Raw genomic sequence first — 21,281 nt, forward strand, 5'->3', positions numbered from 1 at the left:
ATGCTATTGAACGATATATTTTAGATTCATTGATGCGCTGAATACATAACGGTAAAATAAGACATAGATGCGCTTATCAACTGTAAAAAAAAACATTTTTATTTGTATAACTTTGTTTAAAATATGCTATCATAAATACGGCGCGATTTAGTCTGATATTTATTTACCGTAGCGAAACATTCTAAGGATGCCGAAAATAATCCACCGATATTCAAAAAGAAAGTTTTGTTTCCCCTCTGCAGCAGCAACACTAACAATCTTTGTATAGGTAGAGATTTCATATACCAACGAATATTATACCTGCGAAAACATGAAAGCTGGTTTGAAACTAAACTAATGTTGAGTATAATCATTAACTTTTAAAGTGATTTTTAACTGCAAATATTATGAAAAAAGTGCCTTACGCGGTAATAAATATATTATTGTAGTGGTCCGTAATTTGTTGCCCTATATAATTCGATGCGAACATGTATATAACGATGGCATGTAAATATCCTAAATGTATTAATAATTCCTTGTCTTCGTATCCATATAATACAATCTGATAAACCTAAGAGAACATGTCTTAGTTGAGTCCCTTGCGTACATTTTAAAATTAAACGTCACTTTGCACAGAAGAACATTATATCGCATCAATTAGCAACAAAATACAGGAAGACTAAAAAAGCAATTATTAGTCTTAAAAGTGTTAATAATTAATGTAAAGTTTGCGTAATATTTAAAATTCAAAGCATTCAATATTTTCGATACATACAATATGCTTGTATTTTGCCTTATCACAGATCCTTCTGATGCAATAAAATATTTTCCTGTATAGAAAACTGTTCGTACAGAATCGTGTTTGGGAGAGTGAAGATACTAACGCGATAAAGATTAAGACTCAAGCTAATCACACCAAATAGTATCATGAAGAAAAATGTTCCCTCAAAGCTGGTTATTAAAAACGTGGCGTAGCTGGAGTAATGGAAATCGTTATTATGATATATATTGCATACGTATAATATATTTAAATATATACTAACTCGATAGCTTTGCGATGAATGTCCACGGCGTAAATGATAGCTATGTGAATTTTGATTTCATTCTCTAGGTTAGTATCGTTTTGGGTCTTCTGTTTAATACTTAACGCTTGATTAATACGATGGCTGCAAATAATTTTTGCATCGTGAACACTTGTATCAAGCATCATTAAAAATGACAAATGAAAACATGAATCAAAATTTATTGTTATATTTATTGTTTATTGTTATATTTATTTTCTTACCTTGCGATATCAAACATTCCGCAGCTATACTGGAAACAAAATATGAAAGCTCCACCAGTTGCAATTGTTATGGTTAATTCTATACAAATAATTAAAATCGTATACAGCAGGTGTAAATTTAACCATTTTATTCGATTGTCAAGATAGTTCCTTATAAAATGCACTGTGGAATGTGACCGAGATTCATTCATGACTAAATGAACATCAAAATTTTGTACCCAGAATGACTGAACAATTAATATAAATATATAAAATATGCTGACCACTAAAAACGTTTAAAGAGATTATCGTATAAATATCGTATAGATATTTTTCCAATTTTTTGTTTATTAAGCAATACAAATGTTCGTACGTTATAAAAGTATTTTAAAGATTAGTATTTTTTTACGGATAATAAAATTGAAAAAGTGTTCGGAATTTCTTCTTTAAAAACTCTTTAAAAGTACTCTTCAAAATTCCTGTGTTATTCTTATTAGAATTTTATACTTCGTTATTGTTGCGAAATGTTTGAATCTTTGATTTTGATTGGTTTAGCAATTTACAGTTTTTAATATAAATTGACAAATATCTTACATGTAAATATAATCGTATAACGTTTCACTATACGTCCACAACCTTCTATGATAGCAATTTCATTTTTGTCTTTTAGTTTGTTACACATATGCCGCATGTACTCGAATAAACTCCTCACCTGTCATATCAAATTCTAAATTAAAGCGTTTTTATATTTTTGTAACTATAATTATTGTAATCTGCATAAATGAAAAATTGTACAAATGAATAGGTGATAAAAAATATTATATGAAAGTCCAACATATAGAAATCTCAAAATCGAGATACGATTTAAGAACGCGTTACGTTAAGAATGCGAACATGCCTCTAACTATAGTGTCTAACTTTATATAGATTCGTCGTCACAATAAAAGCATAGCTTACAGTGTCAATGTTAATCCAAAACGAAATATACTGAATTCCGCTAATAATATGACACAATATAAGTGAGGAAACCTTAATCACAAAACCGTCTGTAACCTCTGCAGTCAAAAATATTTGAAGCTACAAGTGATAAAATTATAAAAAAGTTAACAAGCAACAAGTTCTTTCTTACTTCCTGAAGCATATTTAAAGAATTCAGTTGACTTCAAACACAATAACGCTCAATAATAGTTTATAGTACAATAACACATGCAGACTTCTAAACTGTCTGTCTCATACGAAATCGGCATGTTAAATTATATCGATTTAAATGTTAGGTTATCAGAGTATCATTCACCAGATTATTAGGACATTAATTTTATACTTAATATTCATATTAATATAAATTTATTTAATATCAAATTTAGTAACGAATATACGTTTATATCATAGAATTTAATAATTGATAGGAAGAATTAATTGCGCACGAGAAATAAATTTCTTTAGTCAAAATTTAAACATTTGTATTAAAAGCTATTATCCATTAACAAAGGATATTTTTCATTTACTTCATTTTTATTTCTTAAAAATTATTTTTTAATGATCATAACCGCTCCCACGACAAGATTGTTAACACAATTATAAATGCGGACGTACCTGATATATAATAGAACTCACCAGAATACCAAGATATAAGATTACTTTAACTCGAGCATTTTTTGGTTGCTGATAAGGCCATAAGCCAAGTGTGAACAGCAAGATCCGATTCAATTTAAAATATTGTATCTTATTATAGGTCATGTCGCCGTGAATATCGAAATATGTTTGACTGTAAAGTCGAAGTATCGCTCATCTCCTTGCGAACATTATTTGGATAATTTATTCTGCTTTCTCTCTTATCTTAAATTCGAATATAAATTCCCCCGTTCGGTTTAAGTGTAAAGCAAAGTGGCACAAATTCTACCGTGAGATCGGAACACTTGCGGTCGTACCACTTCATACTGAGAAACAGAGAGGTAAATAAACCATTAATTTGACACCCTATGAAATTCAACGAATGTTTATTTCCCGTAGAATAACACTTTTGAATAATAAATTGCTGTACGAAGTAGGTGCAGGTGTAGGTCGCCCTTTCTCCATGCCTCAGTTTTTCCCCTTTCATTCCAGTTTGTACATTCGTATGGTGCGTTTGCATTTTAGGGACAGATATCGAACAGTCATACGTGTCAACACTTATAAAAATTGCTTCCATAATTATTAGCTAGTGTACAAAACTTCCGGTAGTAACATAAGGTACTTGCAAACTTTGTTCCCATGCGTTACAATAAAAGCATAAATGCCTGCAAGAAAATTTGCTTATTTTATATTTATATATCATATTATGTTATGTCATCGATTGTTATAGATAAAATAATATATGTCGTTAAAGGTATGTTTTAATATATATACACTAAGTATATCAATATCAAATGCAATCAAACGGGACAAATCTCTCTAAAAAAAACTGAAAATTAAAATAATCTACTGATATTCAAAACGAAAATTTTGTCACCTCATTGCAATATCAGTGTTAATTTTTGTGTAGACAGGGATGTTACATATCAGGTAATCAAAAAAATTCTGTCACTCGTGCGTGAGTCATATGGCGTATTCGAGTGGCATGTGTTTTAACCCATCTGGTGCCGAACCGGTAGTTTCGTTCCGTAAAACAAATATATTTAGGTGGTTAAAGACGTCGTCGAATTATTTTCTTACGCAGTTGTAAATATGTAACTATTGTGATCTAAAATTTCTTGCGAAAAATAACTGGACAGTATGTATAGCGGAAGAAAAAGAGAAAAAGGGAGAGACAGAGGGAGATAGAGAGAGGGAAAGAGAAAGAAAGAAAGAAAGAGACAGACAGAGAGAGAGAGAGAGAGAGAGAGAGAGAGAGAGAGAGAGAGAAATATGACACATGTATTCCATGTGTCATCAGGTGTTGAACACTATCTCCAAATGTCGCAAACTAGGAAACCTAAAGTACCGCGTAAGAAATGTACCTTTTTACGTACATATGTCTTTCACTCATTTTCCATCGCATTCCGGATTGCGAAAAATTACGAAGAAAAAATATATAAAATGCTACACACTCATATATTTAATGTTTTCAGTCATTTTTTGTCACGTAAAAATTAGTTAATCTGTCGTACAATGCAATAATTACAAATTATTTCACTAATTTTAGATTTAGTCTCATTAATTCTAAAAATTCGAATTAGAACATTTAGTGACACCTTTTAAACATTTGTGAGCTTGAATCACGTTTAAACTATATGAGGTATATTTTTGAACATTTTATACTATCGCTTATTATAGACAATGCTGCCAAAATAGTTAGGAAAATGGAATGGTTAGAAAAATTAGACAGACATAAAGGCGAATGTTACATCGTCGTTATTTATTAGTGAAGTTTTTAGTGACATTTGTCAAACGTTCGTGAGTTTGAATCATATGTAAAATTTATGAAGTATATTTTTGAGCATGTTATGTATTCGCTTGTTCAGACTTAATGAGACAATCCTGCAAAAATGGTAGAAAAGTTAGACAGACATAAAGATAAACGTTACCTCGTTGCTAATTTATTAATAAACGAAAGATGCGGGGAAATTTAATATTATTTGCACTCACCATATATCTTCCACAGTAAAAGAATAGATATCTTCGCGAAACAATAGATATCTTTATATCAATGTCGCACCGAACAAAGTACAGTGAAATAAGACATGGAGGTACTTATCAGCTGTGACAAAAGATATTTTGTAGTTAATGCCTCAAGCTAACACGCAGCGTGATTGTAAATAATTATTATATTATAGTAGAATAATTATTTCGACTGAGTATCATCGATAAATATTTTGCACTTTAAGATACAAAGCGTAGAAAATATGGCGATTTAATGAAATTTGTCCTGTATTTTTTTCAAATACACAACAAAATAATATGTTCATACACTGAAGACCGAAAATTTTTCGGTACATACAATATTTCATTGACATTATTTTCCTTTAGGAAGAATTATTCGCAACCATCACATCTGCTCTCGTTGCTTTGAGAAATTTATTTCTGATTGCAAAAAAGGGAATCTCTAGATCTTTATTAATTTCTTTATTACTTCTTACTAGAGCTAAATATTACTTCATTTCGTTCATTTGTCATATTCTTCAGTTGAATGCGCTATGTCGAAATTGTTAAGCTCTAATGCATGATTTATTACTTACCGTGGCGGAACTTTCTAAACATGCCAAAAATAATCCACCAACCTTCAGATTAAAACCTCTCGTGCCTCTTTGCAACAAGAACAATATCATTTTCTGTATACATAAAGGAGCTGTATACCAGCGAATGTTATATCTATGAAGGAGAATAATGATTCATCGAGAAGTAAGAGAAAGCACAAATAATCGTTCGATGCAAGTGCATTCGTTTGGCAAATAATACAAATGTCTAGCAACAATTCGTCAATTGAACGCATGTACGTAATCGCAAAATTGTAATATGACTAATTCCTTACACGGCTATAAATATCTCGTTATTGTGATCTAAAATTTCTTGCGCGAAATAGTTGATTATGAATATATATATAAAAATGATAGATACAACTGTGGAATGTACTATAAACTCCTCGATATTGCCATCAAACGACACAACCTGAAAAATCTAAGATACAATGATTACGGTAAACTCTTTTGTATATATATCTTACATTTAGTTTATATCTCATCACAAAATTTAATATAAAAAGATTAGTGCGAAATTGAATATTTATCTCATTAATTCTGCACGTGTACTATTCACTCGTAAATTTATATGTTTCCTATTTAGTATTTTCCTGGATTTATTATAAAAGATTCCGTTCAAGTAATATATCCAAAGACTAAAGAAAACTTACTCGATAAAGATTCAGACTTAAGCAAACTACACTGATTATTATTACACAAAAAACCGTACTCTCGAGGGTAGAAATAAAGTCTCTGATGAGCCTTTAAACAAACGAAAACGACATTATGTGTATATTATGCATGTATTAGCGAAAATACCAACTTCATAGCTTTGCGATGAATGTCCACAATGTGGATTATTTTATTACAGATCATAATTTCATTCTTTAGATCAACACTTTGTGGAATGTGAATATTCATTGCATGCTCGACTCGGTACCTGTTAATAATTTTTATGTCATACTATAGTCAATTTTCTATTTAAATTTATCGAAAACATCTAAAGCAAAGAAAATTATATTCTTCTTATGATTTTGATAATTATATTATTATCTACATTTCCTTACGTGGCGACTCTAAATATTCCGCAAGTACATTTAACATATGCTATAAACAACGTTCCAGCCGCTAACATTATAAATGTTGCTGCACAAAGAGTCACGTTTATGTGCAGAGTAATTAAATATAAATATTTTTCTTCATCAACAAAGTATTCAGTTATGATGTACATTGCGTGATACGATTCAGAAACATTTATGAACGGTAGAACATTCAATATGCGTGGCCACCATGGTTGAATATTAACAATAAAGAGACAGCACATGCCAAATACTACGGATAATCAGAAACATATTTGTACAAAAACAAGTATTTCTAATTGCCTACCTGTACCTCTCGAAGCATAGTATAATTAAATGTTTTAATATATTTGGTCTTTTAATCATTATTATCCTATGGCGAGTATTATTGGATTTGTAATTTGCGAAATTTGTAATTAATAATTACCATACCTGCACAAGCAAACTGATAGCATCTTGCATTATATCCATACCTTTCTAAAATAGCGATTTCATAATCATCTTTTATTGCATTAAAAATATATTGAATTTGATCGAAAAAAGATCGTATCTGTTAGATCAACATTATTTTATATCAATTTTCACTGCTAAATTTCAAACGCAACACACTCTATATAGAAATTTATTCAAATAAACATTTGTGTTAATGCATGTTTCTTAATACGGTTAATACGGTGTATTAATATGATTAAACGATTGATAGTAAACTTACGATGTATTTATTAATCTGGAGTGAATTATATATAATCACATATATACTACAAAATAATGCTAGTGACAGAACTTTGATGGCAAAATCAGGAGTACATTTTGTAGTCAAGAATGGTGTAAACTACAAATAATAAACGTATTGAAGAAGCGATGACGAATGATTTTTATTTTTAATATTTTAAGGGCCTATATTAATATATAATATAAAATTCTGTATCAAAGTAAGACATGATTGACAAATTGTATCTGGAATTGTCAATGGTTCTTCCATACATGTATTAATGTCACAAGAAATTTATCTTTCTAATTATGCGTTTCTATACATTACTAAGTAAACTATACGTTATTAATATCCGTGGCCCTATCACATTAAATGATTACACTTTTACACGATTGGATATTTCGACATACCTGCACTACTATGATGCTCACCAGAAGAATATAACACAAGATGACTTGAAGTGAAATGAGCTTCGACTGTTTATAAGGCCATATTCCAACTGCAAGCATAAGTACTCGACTGATGTTCAAATATTGAGTTTCAAAGTAGATCATCTTTCTTCAAGCATCAAAACGTGTTTGACAGAGAGAGTGTCCGCGAGAGTTCTTCTATCCCTTCTCTTCGTACAAATGATTAAATATTTCATCTAGTAGCTTTCCTCCAACGTAAACATTATTCTAAATCATTTAATTTAACTCAATTGGAATGCAAGGTGCCGTTAAGTGTCACTGTGAGATCGAAACACCTGCATTTCTACATGTTTGCTGTGGTAGAGACAAGAGATTAAATAATCGATTCAACGAAAAAAGGACTTTAATGGATGTGTTTATTTTCCATAAAAATACCGCCTGAAATTATTTACTCGAGATCATGAAGATGCAGTCATTATTCTATAGTTTCTTATTTTTGTACGTTCCATTGTATCGCGAGCAATTGTTAGTTGTATTAAACTTTTTATGGAAGTCTCAGAGTCGTTAGTCTTATGTATCGTCGCACCGACTATCGATTGATACCACTTATAAAAAGATATACACGAAAATATTATATTCCTCATAACTTTAATAAATAGTAAACGTGATTAAAGACTCATCATCGGATTATTCTTTTACACAGTTGCAAATACATGACTATTGTGATCTAAAATTTCTTACGGAATTAATTAGGGAATTAATTGGACAGGGGTATGTATAGTGAGAGAGGCAGAGGGAATGAGAGAGAGAGAGAGAGAGAGAGAGAGAGAGAGAGAGAGAGAGAAAGAAAAAGAGAAAGAAAGAGAAAGAAAAAGAGAACGAAAGAGAGAGAAAAAGAGACAGGATTGCGAAAAATTAAGAAGCTAAAATAAATAAAACACTACACACATATATATTTAATGGTTTTGAGTCATTTTTTGTCGCGTAAAAATTAGTTAATCTGTGGTTCAGTATAATTACAAATTATCTCAATTCTGGATTTAGTCTCATTAGTTCTAAACATCCGAGTTAGAATTTTTAGTGACACCTGCTAAACGTTTGTGAGCTTAGCACGCTTGAATCACATATAAAATTTATGAAATATATTTTTAAGCATATTATGCATTCGCTTATTATAGATAATGCTGGAAAAATGATATAGATAATGATAGAAAAATTGAACAGACATAAAGATGAATATTACATCGCTGCTAATTTATTAGTGAACAAGGGATACGAAGAAATTTAACATTGCACTCACCACGTATCTTCTACTGTACCCCGAAACGATAGATATCCTTATGTCAATGTTACATCGAACAAAGTACAGTGAAATAAGACATAGAGGTACTTATTAGCTATGACAAAATATTTCATGTTTTGTTATAAATGCTTCAAAATAATAGGAGTTAGGCAGGATGATTGTGAATAATTAAAATGAATTAATATGATATAAAATGAAATAATATTTCTATAGCAGAGTAATTATTTCGACTGAGTACCGTCGATAAATATTTGATACATCAAAATACAAAAACATAGAAAGTACGAAGACTTAAAAAAATTTGTTGTTTTTTTTCAAGATACGTAGGGCATATACAATAAAATAATATGTTTATACATTGAGGACCGAAAATTTCTCGGTACGTACAATATTTCGTCAACATTATCTTCCCTTAGCAAAAATTCGCAACCATCATTCCTGCTTTCGTTGCTTTTAGAAATTTATCTCCGATTACAAGGGGGAGGGGTGAGTCTTTATAGCTTTAAATATTATTTCATTTTGTGCATTTGTCGTATTGTTGAATGCGCTATGTCAAAATTGGTAAGCTCTAAAGTGATTTGTTACTTACTGTGGCAGAACTTTCTAAACATGCCAAGAATAATCCACCGATCTTCAGATTAAAACCTCTCGTACCTCTTTGCAACAAGAACAATATCATTTTCTGTATACATAAAGGAGCTGTATACCAGCGAGTGTTATATCTATGAAGGAGAATAATGATTCATCGAGAAGTAAGAGAAAGCACAAATAATCGTTCGATGCAAGTGCATTCGTTTGGCAAATAATACAAATGTCTAGCAACAATTCGTCAATTGAACGCATGTACGTAATCGCAAAATTGTAATATGACTAATTCCTTACACGGCTATAAATATCTCGTTATTGTGATCTAAAATTTCTTGCGCGAAATAGTTGATTATGAATATATATATAAAAATGATAGATACAACTGTGGAATGTACTATAAACTCCTCGACATTGCCATCAAACGACACAACCTGAAAAATCTATGACATTATGATTACGTTAAACTCTTTTATATATATGTATATGTTGTATGTTACATATTCATATCGCATCACAAAAAGTTAATAAAGAGAAATTAGTGCAAAATTGAATAACTGTCTCATTTTGGACGTGTTCTATCTCTTCGAGAATTTATATTTTTTCTATTTAGGATTTTCCTAGATTCGGGTATTATAAAAAATTCGGAAGCATTCAAGTAACATACCCAAAGAATAAATAAAACTTACTCGATAAAAATTGAGACTCAGGCAAACCACACTGATTATTATTATACAAAAAAGCGTACGTTCGAAGGTAGAAATAAAGTCTCTGATGAGCCTTTAAATAAAAGAAAACGACATTACGTGTACATGATGCACGTATTAGCGAATAAATACCAACTTCATAGATTTACGATGAATATCCACAGCCTGAATTATTTTATTAGTGATCATAAATTCGTTCTTCAAATCAATTCTTTGCGGAATATAAATATCCATTGCATGCTCGACACGGTAGCTGTAAATAATTCTTGTGCTATGCTACAGTCTACTTAAATTTATCAATAACGAATAAATCATATAAAATATTTTACTTACAATTTTGACAATTATATTATTTTCCTTACCTGGCAATTGTAAACATTCCGCAATTACATTTAGCACATGCTATAAGAAACGTACCAGCTGCTAGTACTACAAATGTTCCTACACAAAAAACCATATTTATGTGCAGCATAATCAAATATAAATATCTTTCATCATCAACAAAATATTCAGTTATGAAATACATTGCGTGATACGATTCAGAAATATTTATGAACGGTAGAATGTTCAATATGCGTGGCCACCATGGCTGCATAAAAACAATAAAGAAGCAGCACATGCTAAACACTGTAGATAATAAAAAAAATATTCGTGTCAAAACAACTATTTCTAATTGCCTACCTCTGTCCCTCGAAGCATAGTATAATTAAGTGTTTTATTATTTTCTGATTTTTTTAATCATCATTATCCTATAACGAGTATTATTGGACTTTTAACTTATGAAATAATTAATAATTATCTTACCTGCACAAGCAAACTCATAGCATCTTGCGTTATACCCATATTTTCTTAAAATAGCGATTTCATAGTCATCTTTTATTGTATTAAAAATACGTTGAAGATGATCCATAAGAGATCGTATCTGTTAAGTCAACGTTATTTTATTTCAATTTTCACTGGTAAATTTCAAACGCAATATACTTCACATAGAAATTTATTCAAGGGAATATTTATGTCAATGTGTGTTTATTAACATGGTGCATTAAAATGATTAAACGATTGATTTCATTAAACTTACGATGTGTTTATTAATCTGGAATGAATTATATATAATCGTATATGTGCTGCAAAATAATACCATTGATAGAATTTTGATGACAAGATCAGGACTACATTCTGCAGTCAAGAATGGTGTAAACTACAAACAATAAACGTATTGAAGAAGTGACAACGAATCTTTATTTCTTTTGAGGACCTATAATAATATATAAAATTCTTTATCAAAATAGGACGCGATTGGCAAATTGTAGATTTGAAACTGTCAACTGTTTTTTCCATGTATATACTAACATCACAAGAAATTTTTCTTTCTAATTATGAGTTTCCATAAATCGGTCCTAATCAAAAATATCTGTGGCCTTACAGCTCACATTAAATGATTATACTTTCACGCGATTGGATATTTCGACATACCTGCACTATCATGATGCTTAGCAGAAGAGTATAACACAAGATTACTTGAAGTGAAATGAGCTTCGATTGTTTATAAGGCCACATTCCAACTGCAAGCAAAAGTACTCGACCGATGTTCAAATATTCCGTTTCAAAGCAGATCATCTTTCTTTAAGCATCGAGACGTGTTTGATCGAAAGAGTATTGGCGAAGGTCCGTCTATCCCTTCTTTTCGTACAAACGACTAAATATTTCATCTAGTAGCTTTCCTCCAACGTAAACATTATTCTAAATCATTTAATTTAACTCAATTGGAATGCAAAGTGCCGTTAAGTGTCACTGTGAGATCGAAACACCTGCATTTTCACACGTCTACTGTGGTAGACACAGGCAATAAAATAATCGATTCAATGAAAAGGGGACTTTAATGGGTGTGTTTATTTCCCGTAAAAATACCGCCTGAAATTCTTTATTCGAGATTGTGAAGGTGCAGTCATTATTTTATAGCTCCTTATTTTTGTTTCATTGTATCGCAAGCAATTGTTGTCTGTATTAGACTTTTCATGAAGATCTCAGAGTCGTTAGTCTTATGTATCGTCGCAGCAACTATCGATTGATATGTACCACTTATGAGAAGATATAAACGAAAATATTATATTCCTCATAATTTTAACAAATAATCAACGTTGTTAAAGACTCGTCGTCGGATTATTTTCTTACGCAGTTGCAAATACGTGACTATTGTGATTTAAAATTTCTTGCAGAGAATAATTGGAGAAGAGTATGTATAGAGAGAGGGAGAGAAAGAGAGAGAGAGAGAGAGAGAGAGAAAGAAAGAGAGAGAGAGAGAGAGAGAGAGAGAGAGAGAGAGAGAGAAAGGGAGAAAGAGACAGAGAAATATGACACATGTATTCTATGCTGTTGAACACTATCTCTAAACGGCACAAACTAGGAAATCTAAGGTACCGCGTAAGAAATGAACCTTTTTACATGTCTTGCACTCATTTTCCACTGAATTCGAGATTGCGAAAAATTAAGAAGAACAAATACATAAAATGCTATTACGCTCATATATTTAATGGTTTTAAATCACTTTTCGTCACGTGAAAATTTGTTAATCTGTGGTGCAGTGTAATAATTAAAAATTAACCTACTAACTTTGGATTTAGTCTCACTAATTTTAAAAATTCAAGTTAAAGCTTTTAGTGACTCCTATAAAATGTTCGTAAGCTTAGCACGCTTAAATCACATCTAAAGTATATGAAATATATTTTTCAGTATATAATACATTCGTTTATTATAGACAATGCTGCAAAAATAGTAGAAAAGTTAGACAGATATAAAGGTGAATATTACATCGTTGCTTATTTATAAGTGAACGAGAGATATGGAGAAAATTAACACTGTTTGCACTCACCATATCTTCCATAGTACCGCGAAACGATAGATATCTTTATATCAATGTCGCACCGAACAAAGTACAGTGAAATAAGACATGGAGGTGCTTATCAGCTGTGGCAAAAGATTTCATCTTTTGGAGTAAATGCCTTAAGAAAATAGGAGTCAAGCAGGATGATTGTGAATAATTATTTCTACAGTAGAGTAATTATTTCGACTTAATATCGACGATAATTATTTTGTACTTTAAAGTACAAAATTGTTGAAAATACTGGAATTTAAAAAATTTGTTTTATATTTTTTTCAAATACTCAAAGCATACACCATAAAATAATATTTACACATGTTGAAGACAAAATTTCTCCTTACGTAAAATATTTCGTCGACATTATTTTTCTTCAGCAAAAATTATACGCAATCATCATTCCTGCTCTCGTTGCTTTCAGAAATTTATCTCTGATTGCAAAGGGCGGAATATTTTTACAGCTTTAAATATTACTTTATTTTGTTCATCTATCGTATTGTTTAGTTGAGCGCGCTATGTCAAAAATGGTAAATTCTAATGCGTGATTTGTTACTTACTGTGGCGGAACTTTCTAAACATGCCAAGAATAATCCACCGATCATCAAGTTGAAACCTTTCGTACCTCTTTGCAACAAAAATAATATCATATTTTGTACACATAAAGAAGTTGTATACCACCGAGTGTTGTATCTGCGAAGGAGAATAATGATTCGTCGAGAAGTAAGAGAATGCACAAATAATCGTTTGGTACAAGTGCATTTGTTTGGTAAATAGTGTAAATCACTAGCAACACTTCGTCAATTGAATGCATATACGTAATCATAAAATTGTAATGTAAAATTAAAATTATTAACTCCTTACACGGTTATAAATATCTCGTTACAGTGATTTAAAACTTCTTGCGCGAAATAGTTGATTATGAATATATATATAAAAATGATAGATACAATTGTAGAATGTAATATAAACTCTTCGACATTGCCATCAAACGACACAACCTGAAAAATCTAAGACACTATGATTACATAAAACTCTTTTATGCATATGTATATGTTGTATGTTACATTTAATTTATATCGCATCACGAACAGTTAATAAGAAGAATTTAGTGCGAAATTGATTGTTGAATTGATTGATTATTGAATAATTATCATTAATTCTGGACGTATACCATTCACTCAAGAATTTATATGTTTCCTATTTAGGATTTTCCTAGATTCGCGTATATTATAAGAGATTCCGAGGCGTTGAAATAATATGTCCAAAGAAAACTTACTCGATAAAAATTGAGACTTAAGCTAACTACGCTGATTATTATTATACAAAAACCCGTATACTCGAGGGTAGAAATAAAGTCTCCGGTCAGCCTTTAAACAAAAGAAAACAAGATTATGTGTACATTATACATATATTAGCGAAAATACCAACTTCATAGCTTTGCGATGAATGTCCACAGCGTGAATTATTTTACTACAGATAATAATTTCTTTCTTCAAATCAATTTTTTGCGGAATATAAATATCCATTGCATGCTCGATACGGTAGCTGTAAATAATTTTTATGCTATACTACAATCTATTTAAATTTATCAATAACGAATAAAATAAATAAAATGATTTCTTACTTACAATTTTGATAACCATATTATTTTTTGCATTTTCTTACCTGGCGATTGTAAACATTCCGCAAATACATTTAATATATGCTATAAATAACGTTCCAGCCGCTAATATTATAAATGTTGCTACACAAACAGTCACGTTTATGTGCAGAGTAATTAAATATAAATATTTTTCTTCGTCAACAAAGTATTCAGTTATGATGTACATTTCGTGATACGATTCAGAAACATTTATGAACGGTAGAATGTTCAATATGCGTGGCCACCATGGCTGCATAAAAACAATAAAGAAGCAGCACATGCTAAACACTATAGATAATAAAAAAAATATTCGTGTCAAAACAACTATTTCTAATTGCCTACCTGCACCTCTCGAAGCATAGTATAATTAAATGTTTTAATATATTTGGTCTTTTAATCATTATTATCCTATGGCGAGTATTATTGAATTTGTAATTTGCAAAATTTGTAATTAATAATTACCATACCTGTACAAGCAAACTGATAGCATCTTGCGTTATATCCATATCTTTCTAAAATAGCAATTTCATGGTCATCTTTTATTGTATTAAAAATACATTGAAGTTGATCCAAAAAAGATCGTATCTGTTAGGTCAACGTTATCTTATATGAATTTTCATTGGTAAATTTCAAACGCAATCCACTCCATATAGAAATTTATTCAAAGAAATATTTGTGTTAATGCATGTTTATTAATACAGTGCATTAATTATGATTAACGATTGATTTCATTAAACTTACGATGTGTTTATTAATCTGCAATGAATTATATATAATTATATATATACAGGAGAATAATATTACTGATAGAATTTTGATGACACGATCAGGAATATTCTTTGTAGTCAAAAATGGTGTAAACTGCAAACAACGAACGTATTGAAGAAGTAGCACCGAATGGTTTTTATTTCTATTATTTTGAGGATATATATTAATGTAAAAATTCTTTATCAAGGTTGGATTCGATTGGCAAATTGTGTCTGGAATTGTTAACGGTTTTTCCTTGCACATATTAACATCACAAGGAATTTATATTTCTAATTATGTTTCCATATATCGTTAAAATCTCCATGATCTTATAGCTCACATTAAATGATTACATTTTTACACGGTTAAAAGTATCGACATACCTGCACTACTATGATGCTTACCAGAAGAACATAACACAAGATTACTTGAAGTGAAATGAACTTCGACTGTTTATAAGGCCACATTCCAACTGCAAGCATAAGTACTCGACTGATGTTCAAATACTGAGTTTCAAGGCAGATCATCTTCCTTCAAGTATAGAAACGTGTTTGACCGAGAGAGTGTCCGCGAAGGTTCGTTCATCCTTACTTTTCGTACAAACGACTAAATATTTCACGTAATATCCTTTCTTTAAGATAAGTTCTACTATAAATCACCTAATTTGACTCAAATGAAACGCAAATACTGCAAAATATCACCGTGAGTTCGAGACAGCTGCATCTTTATGTGTTCGCTGTAATAGAGACGGGCGATTGAGTGAATGATTTGACGAAGGGAGAATTCTAATGATTGCGCTTATTTCTCATAAGAAAAAAAAAACATTAAATTCATCGAACTGTGAAAGTATAGTTGTTATTCTATAGCTATTCTATAGCTTCGCATTTTCGTACATTGCTGTAGCACGAACACTCGATACTCAAGTTCTCACGGAAATATGACAGTCTCTAGTCTTATTTAATACTGCATCAGCTATTGCATCAACAATCGTCCATAAAATATACTAAATTTATATTTTTGTCGAACTTATATCTGTGTTTGTCAAAATTAGATCTATTTTGTAATTGCTTCTCTAATATATTCGCTTTCAAGTATTTCATTTTTTTCTTGCAACTAAATGTGTGGCACAAGCTAGCCATAATTTGACACGTATAACATTGATAAAAGTAGAATATTATCAAATGTTCAAGGTTCTCGCGATTTAGAAGCTTCCTGTGAACACATACTGGTAAACCGATCGTTGAGTTTCAATCTACATGTTCGTATCATGTATATCGAATTGACAACTATGAAATAATCATCGGTTATATGCGAGGAATCTTTAATTCTGTGATGAAGGACTTACAAGTAATGTTTATTACATATTCCAAAGTTTGATGCATATTTGAATCATTAAAAAAGGGAGGATATATTTCTTTCTTATTATTCATTTTTTTTGTTATAGGCAGCGCTATAAAAATTAATGAAGAGTAAATGAATATTTTATATCTTGTATAGCTTTATTTGTTGCTGTTGAACGAGAGAGGCGACGAAATTCAATATCGCTTATATTCACCACATGTGTTATTATATGTCGTGAAACGGTAAATCGTCATGTCAATTACACGAGTAGGCCACAGAATCATGAAGTAAGACATTAAGACACTTATTTGAATTTACTGACTATGAAAAAGATTTTAGCCTTTGTATTGTCCGCTCACACGCTGACGCTGAGATGCACTTAATATGTGATTTGTTATTTATTGTGACAGTTCTTTTCTAAGGATGCCACCAATATTTATAGTAAGCTTTTGTGCCCTTTGCAACAAAAACAGTATCGATCTCCATACATGCAAAGGAGCTTTACATACCATTGGGTGTTATAAAAGTAAAAATGTGGTATTCAAATATTCGGTTTCAAAGAAAATTATCTCTCTTGAGTATTTAGCCTGTCAGCGAGGGTTCGTCCATCTCTTCTCTTCGTCCAAAACTAAATATTTCATATAGTACCCTTTCTTCAACGTAAATTTTACTGTAAATCATCTAATTTAACTCAATTAGAACGCAAGGTGCCGTTAAATGTCACTGTGAAATTGAAACACACGCATTTTTCCGCGTTCGCTGTAGTAGAGATAGACGATTAAATAATCGATTAATTTAATGGGCGGACTTATTTTCTATAAAAAATGCCGCCAAAAATTTTTTATTCGAGATCGTGAAGATGCAGTCGTTATTCTATAGCTTCGTATTTTTATACATTTCATTGTATCGCGAATAATCGTTAGTTGTGTCAGACTTCATGGGGATGTCAGAGTCGTTACTATCGATTAATGTGTACCACTTATGAAAACATACATATGAAAATATTATATTTTTCATAACTTTAATAAATAGTCAACAAGAAAGAGGAGAAAATTCTATATTATTTATACCCATCACATACCTCCCCATGTGCGATGAAATAATAGATCTTGGCGTCAATTCTGCGTAGAACATAGAACAGTGAAGTAAGACATGGCGGCACTTATTAACTGTGTATAAGAGCTTTTGATATTTATAATGTTCGCTCAAATGTGTTACATCGAAAATTCGCGCACTGATACATGTTTTATTATTTACCGTGGCGGTACCTTCTAAGGATGCCGCGAACAATCCACCGATATTCAAGGTAAGAGTTTTCGTGCCGTTTTGCAACAGGAACAGTATCATTCTCTGTATATACAACGGAGTTGTGTACCACTGTATATTATACCTACAAAAAAAGTGATAATTGGATGGGATTGATGTAAATGGATAAGTAACGTTTGCTTCGTAAGTAATGTCTGCAGTAATTGTAAGCTTATAATATGATTGTTTTCTTACACAGCAGCGAATACTTGATTATTGTGATCTAAAATTTCTTGCGCAAAGTAATTGGATACTAATATGTACATAAAAATGACGCCGGTAAATATATAATGCACTATCAACTCCTCGACACTGCCTCCAAATGACATAATCTGGAAAATCTATGATACCATGATTGTGGAATAAATTCTTTCATCAATTATGCATGTGTGTTACATTCATTTTACACAAACAAGTACAAGAATTAAATCGCGGAAACAACGAAACGAAAAATATACGCTTGTATGTCAAATCTGTTTTGTCGTATAAATATTATTTAATCCTGATGGCGGTAGCAATTATTAATTGCCGCATTAATTCCGAGTTTAGTCTCGTTGATTCTGGGAATCACTTAAAGCCGAATTCTGCAGATCTACAGAATTCTATAAATTACATGTATCTGTTTTTATATGTATTTCATTTTGGATTTTGTTATTGCATGAGATAATGATGTATCCAAATGATGTATCCGACAAAAAATTAATTCTTACCCGATAAAGATTGAGACTTAAGGTAATCACACCGCACGTCATTATACAAAAAAACGATCCTTCAAAAGAGGCAAGTAAGAATTTGGTAAACCTTCACAAAAAGAAACAAACATTATTGTATGGAACACTGTACACATACAATGGAATAAATACCAACGTCATTGCTTTGCGATGAATATCCACAGCGTGAATTATTTCATTATGAATCATAATGTCATCTTTTACATAAACAATACATGCAATATTAATCTCCATTGCCCGCTCAATGCGGTAACTGTAATCAATGGTAGTTACATAATATGATCGATACAAATTCATCAAAGGCGAATGTTGCGTAATTATAATTCAATACTACATTATTTTCTTCCTTTTCTTACCTGGCGATCCTAAATATTCCACAAATACATTTTGCACATGCTATCAGCATTGTTCCAGTCGCTAATAGCACAACTGTTCCTAGAGAAATAACTATATTCATATGCAGCATATTTATATAAAAATATCTCTCTTTATCGATAAAGTATTCAGTTATAATATATGTTACGGGATGTGGTCGAGAATTATTTACGAGCAAAATAATATCAAGGAGGTATGGACACCATGGCTGGGCAACAAGAATAACCACGCAGCATATGCCAAACACTAGGAATCACAAAATAACATTCGTTTGAGTTGGTACTTTCAATTAGCCTAAATATGGAATTGCTACATTAAAATCTTATACATTTCGTATTTATTTATTTTGTAATCACCATCATTACGTCCATTGTTGATACAAAATATTTCAAGTGTCTTTATAAAATGTCTTTATAAATTTAAATTTCTTTTCGCTTGTAACAATTATGAAAGTTATCATCAGTAAGTAGGATACTTATTTTTATATATCTTTTAGATTATATACACATGTGCATGTACATTTTATTATGTTTCATTTTAAGTTCTAGTAAAAATATGATGCTATATACACGTGCAAAACGAGTTAGCTGATCATTTAATTTTTATCGCGAATGAATTTTGGTCCATTTTATAATTCATAAAAAAGATAACAGAAGATATCTTACATATAAGCACAGCCGTATACAATTTTGCTTTACTGCCATAATTTTGTATGATAGCGATTTCATTCTCATTTTTTAATTCATTGTAAATATACTGAAATTCCTCCAAGAAATACTTCACCTGTTATGCGGATAACATTATATATCACTTCTCTTTGTCAAATTAAAGAAAAAGGTTTAAATATATTTACAAGGATATATTTACAAGCAAAATAAAGTGTATAATTAAGAGAACAATTTAACTTAACTTACGGATTGGTTGTTAAACCAAAACGAGTTGTAAATAATCACATATAGAAAAAAAAACATTGTTTCAGAAAGAACATCAATGACAAATGTAAAAGTGCTTTCTACAGTCAGAAAAACTGTAAACTGTGAAAATAATAAATTAATTATAAAAGTGGTACCAAAAAGAGCATCTACATTATTTTATATAATTTTTTATTTATGGCGAAAAATGCAAATTTAAAATTATTAATTGCTTCTATGCATAAAAGTATCGTATAAATTGTCTTTATAATTATATTTCAAAACATCAACTAATTAAAGATATCTTAACGTAACAATTAAAAATACTCATAGCTATATAATTAATAATTAAATAATTATATTTCTACACGAGTAAAGATAAACGATAACTGCAAAAGCGGTATAATGAAGTAACGTATTACATAATTACATAACTCAATAAAAAATACCGACATACCTGAAATATTATCATGCTTATAAAAATACCGTAAAATAATATTATCTGAAGTTGAACGACTTTCGATTGTTGATAAGGCCACATTCCAATCATGAGCAAAAGTATTCGATTCATGCTTAAATACTCCGTCTCAAAGGAGATCATTTCTCTCGGAGCATCGAGACGCGTTTGACATAAGAATATCCACAAAGGTTCGTTCATACCCTCTTTTCGTTTAAGTGAACAAATATTTCATATGATATTTCCTTCAACATAAATTCCACCGTAAATTGTCTAATTTAATTCAAATGGAACATAAGATGCCGTGAAATGTTACCCTGATATCAAAATATCCGTATTTTCATACGTTTGCTATAATAAAAACGAGCAGTTAAGCGATCGATTCAACGAAGATAGAGCTCTTTAATGGATGTGGTTATTTCCCATAAAAAATACCACTTGGAATTTTTTACTCTGACTCGTGAAAGTGCAGTCATTATTCTATAGCATGTTCATACGTTTCATTGTAGCGTTACGTTAGACTTTTTATGAAAGTGTCAGGGAGGGAGTCTTTAGTCTCACACAATGCCGGACCGATTCGATTGATCGTAACTATGATGATGTGTATCACTTATAAATAAAAAAAAAGAAGAAATATGAAAATCTCATTTTTTTCACAATATTAA

At 30.7% G+C, this 21,281-nt stretch overlaps 5 protein-coding genes and 1 long non-coding RNA gene across 10 annotated transcripts; all 6 read right to left on the reverse strand.

The window, feature by feature from the left end:
• Window positions 1-116: 116 nt before the first annotated feature.
• Window positions 117-2,980, reverse strand: LOC105190448 (uncharacterized). The gene is made up of 7 exons (XM_019844763.2): window positions 2,858-2,980; window positions 1,838-1,955; window positions 1,265-1,529; window positions 1,023-1,145; window positions 864-954; window positions 405-550; window positions 117-300 (listed from the first exon to the last, which is right to left on the reverse strand). Exons 1-7 carry the CDS (start codon window positions 2,978-2,980, stop codon window positions 117-119), a joined length of 1,050 nt encoding a protein of 349 aa, XP_019700322.2.
• Window positions 2,981-3,223: 243 nt separating this feature from the next.
• On the reverse strand, window positions 3,224-4,044 carry LOC112590470 (uncharacterized). Its single transcript, XR_003114225.1, has 2 exons — window positions 3,732-4,044; window positions 3,224-3,519 (listed from the first exon to the last, which is right to left on the reverse strand). It is a non-coding gene; the product is annotated as an uncharacterized LOC112590470 (long non-coding RNA).
• A 545-nt stretch (window positions 4,045-4,589) lies between these two features.
• Window positions 4,590-7,788, reverse strand: LOC109504528 (uncharacterized). The gene is made up of 10 exons (XM_019844746.2): window positions 7,638-7,788; window positions 7,228-7,347; window positions 6,948-7,065; window positions 6,504-6,768; window positions 6,260-6,376; window positions 6,108-6,198; window positions 5,730-5,875; window positions 5,437-5,569; window positions 4,847-4,958; window positions 4,590-4,738 (listed from the first exon to the last, which is right to left on the reverse strand). The coding sequence occupies exons 1-9, from the start codon at window positions 7,779-7,781 to the stop codon at window positions 4,905-4,907; spliced, it is 1,188 nt and encodes a 395-aa protein (XP_019700305.2). The 5' UTR covers window positions 7,782-7,788; the 3' UTR covers window positions 4,590-4,738; window positions 4,847-4,904.
• Window positions 7,689-12,495, reverse strand: LOC109504529 (odorant receptor 4-like). Of its 4 annotated transcripts, none has more exons than XM_025306991.1 (10): window positions 11,706-12,495; window positions 11,311-11,430; window positions 11,037-11,154; window positions 10,595-10,859; window positions 10,369-10,485; window positions 10,215-10,305; window positions 9,823-9,968; window positions 9,530-9,662; window positions 8,938-9,034; window positions 7,689-7,726 (listed from the first exon to the last, which is right to left on the reverse strand). In XM_025306991.1, exons 1-9 carry the CDS (start codon window positions 11,847-11,849, stop codon window positions 8,987-8,989), a joined length of 1,182 nt encoding a protein of 393 aa, XP_025162776.1. In that variant the 5' UTR covers window positions 11,850-12,495; the 3' UTR covers window positions 7,689-7,726; window positions 8,938-8,986. The 4 variants fall into 4 exon arrangements, with proteins under 4 accessions (XP_025162776.1, XP_019700312.1, XP_019700310.1 ...); XM_019844753.2 differs by lacking the exon at window positions 7,689-7,726 and adding an exon at window positions 7,809-7,846 and having other exon boundaries at window positions 10,595-10,673; XM_019844751.2 differs by lacking the exon at window positions 7,689-7,726 and adding an exon at window positions 8,527-8,821.
• Window positions 12,496-12,564: 69 nt separating this feature from the next.
• On the reverse strand, window positions 12,565-16,529 carry LOC105190447 (uncharacterized). Its single transcript, XM_025306988.1, has 9 exons — window positions 15,880-16,529; window positions 15,554-15,610; window positions 15,217-15,334; window positions 14,773-15,037; window positions 14,536-14,652; window positions 14,384-14,474; window positions 13,969-14,114; window positions 13,665-13,797; window positions 12,565-13,196 (listed from the first exon to the last, which is right to left on the reverse strand). Exons 1-9 carry the CDS (start codon window positions 16,021-16,023, stop codon window positions 13,143-13,145), a joined length of 1,125 nt encoding a protein of 374 aa, XP_025162773.1. The 5' UTR covers window positions 16,024-16,529; the 3' UTR covers window positions 12,565-13,142.
• An 838-nt stretch (window positions 16,530-17,367) lies between these two features.
• On the reverse strand, window positions 17,368-21,277 carry LOC105190446 (uncharacterized). 2 transcript variants are annotated; one of them, XM_019844760.2, is made up of 8 exons: window positions 20,617-21,277; window positions 19,914-20,031; window positions 19,230-19,494; window positions 19,010-19,126; window positions 18,853-18,943; window positions 18,338-18,483; window positions 17,919-18,227; window positions 17,368-17,815 (listed from the first exon to the last, which is right to left on the reverse strand). In XM_019844760.2, exons 1-8 carry the CDS (start codon window positions 20,815-20,817, stop codon window positions 17,803-17,805), a joined length of 1,260 nt encoding a protein of 419 aa, XP_019700319.2. In that variant the 5' UTR covers window positions 20,818-21,277; the 3' UTR covers window positions 17,368-17,802. The 2 variants fall into 2 exon arrangements, with proteins under 2 accessions (XP_019700319.2, XP_019700321.2); XM_019844762.2 differs by lacking the exon at window positions 17,368-17,815 and having other exon boundaries at window positions 17,906-18,006; window positions 18,095-18,227; window positions 20,617-21,276.
• Between the last annotated feature and the right edge of the window lie 4 nt (window positions 21,278-21,281).

The sequence above is a fragment of the Harpegnathos saltator genome, unplaced genomic scaffold, assembly GCF_003227715.2.
Source record: "Harpegnathos saltator strain DR-91 unplaced genomic scaffold, Hsal_v8.6 scaffold827, whole genome shotgun sequence".
In the NCBI taxonomy this organism is placed as follows: Eukaryota; Metazoa; Arthropoda; class Insecta; order Hymenoptera; family Formicidae; genus Harpegnathos; species Harpegnathos saltator.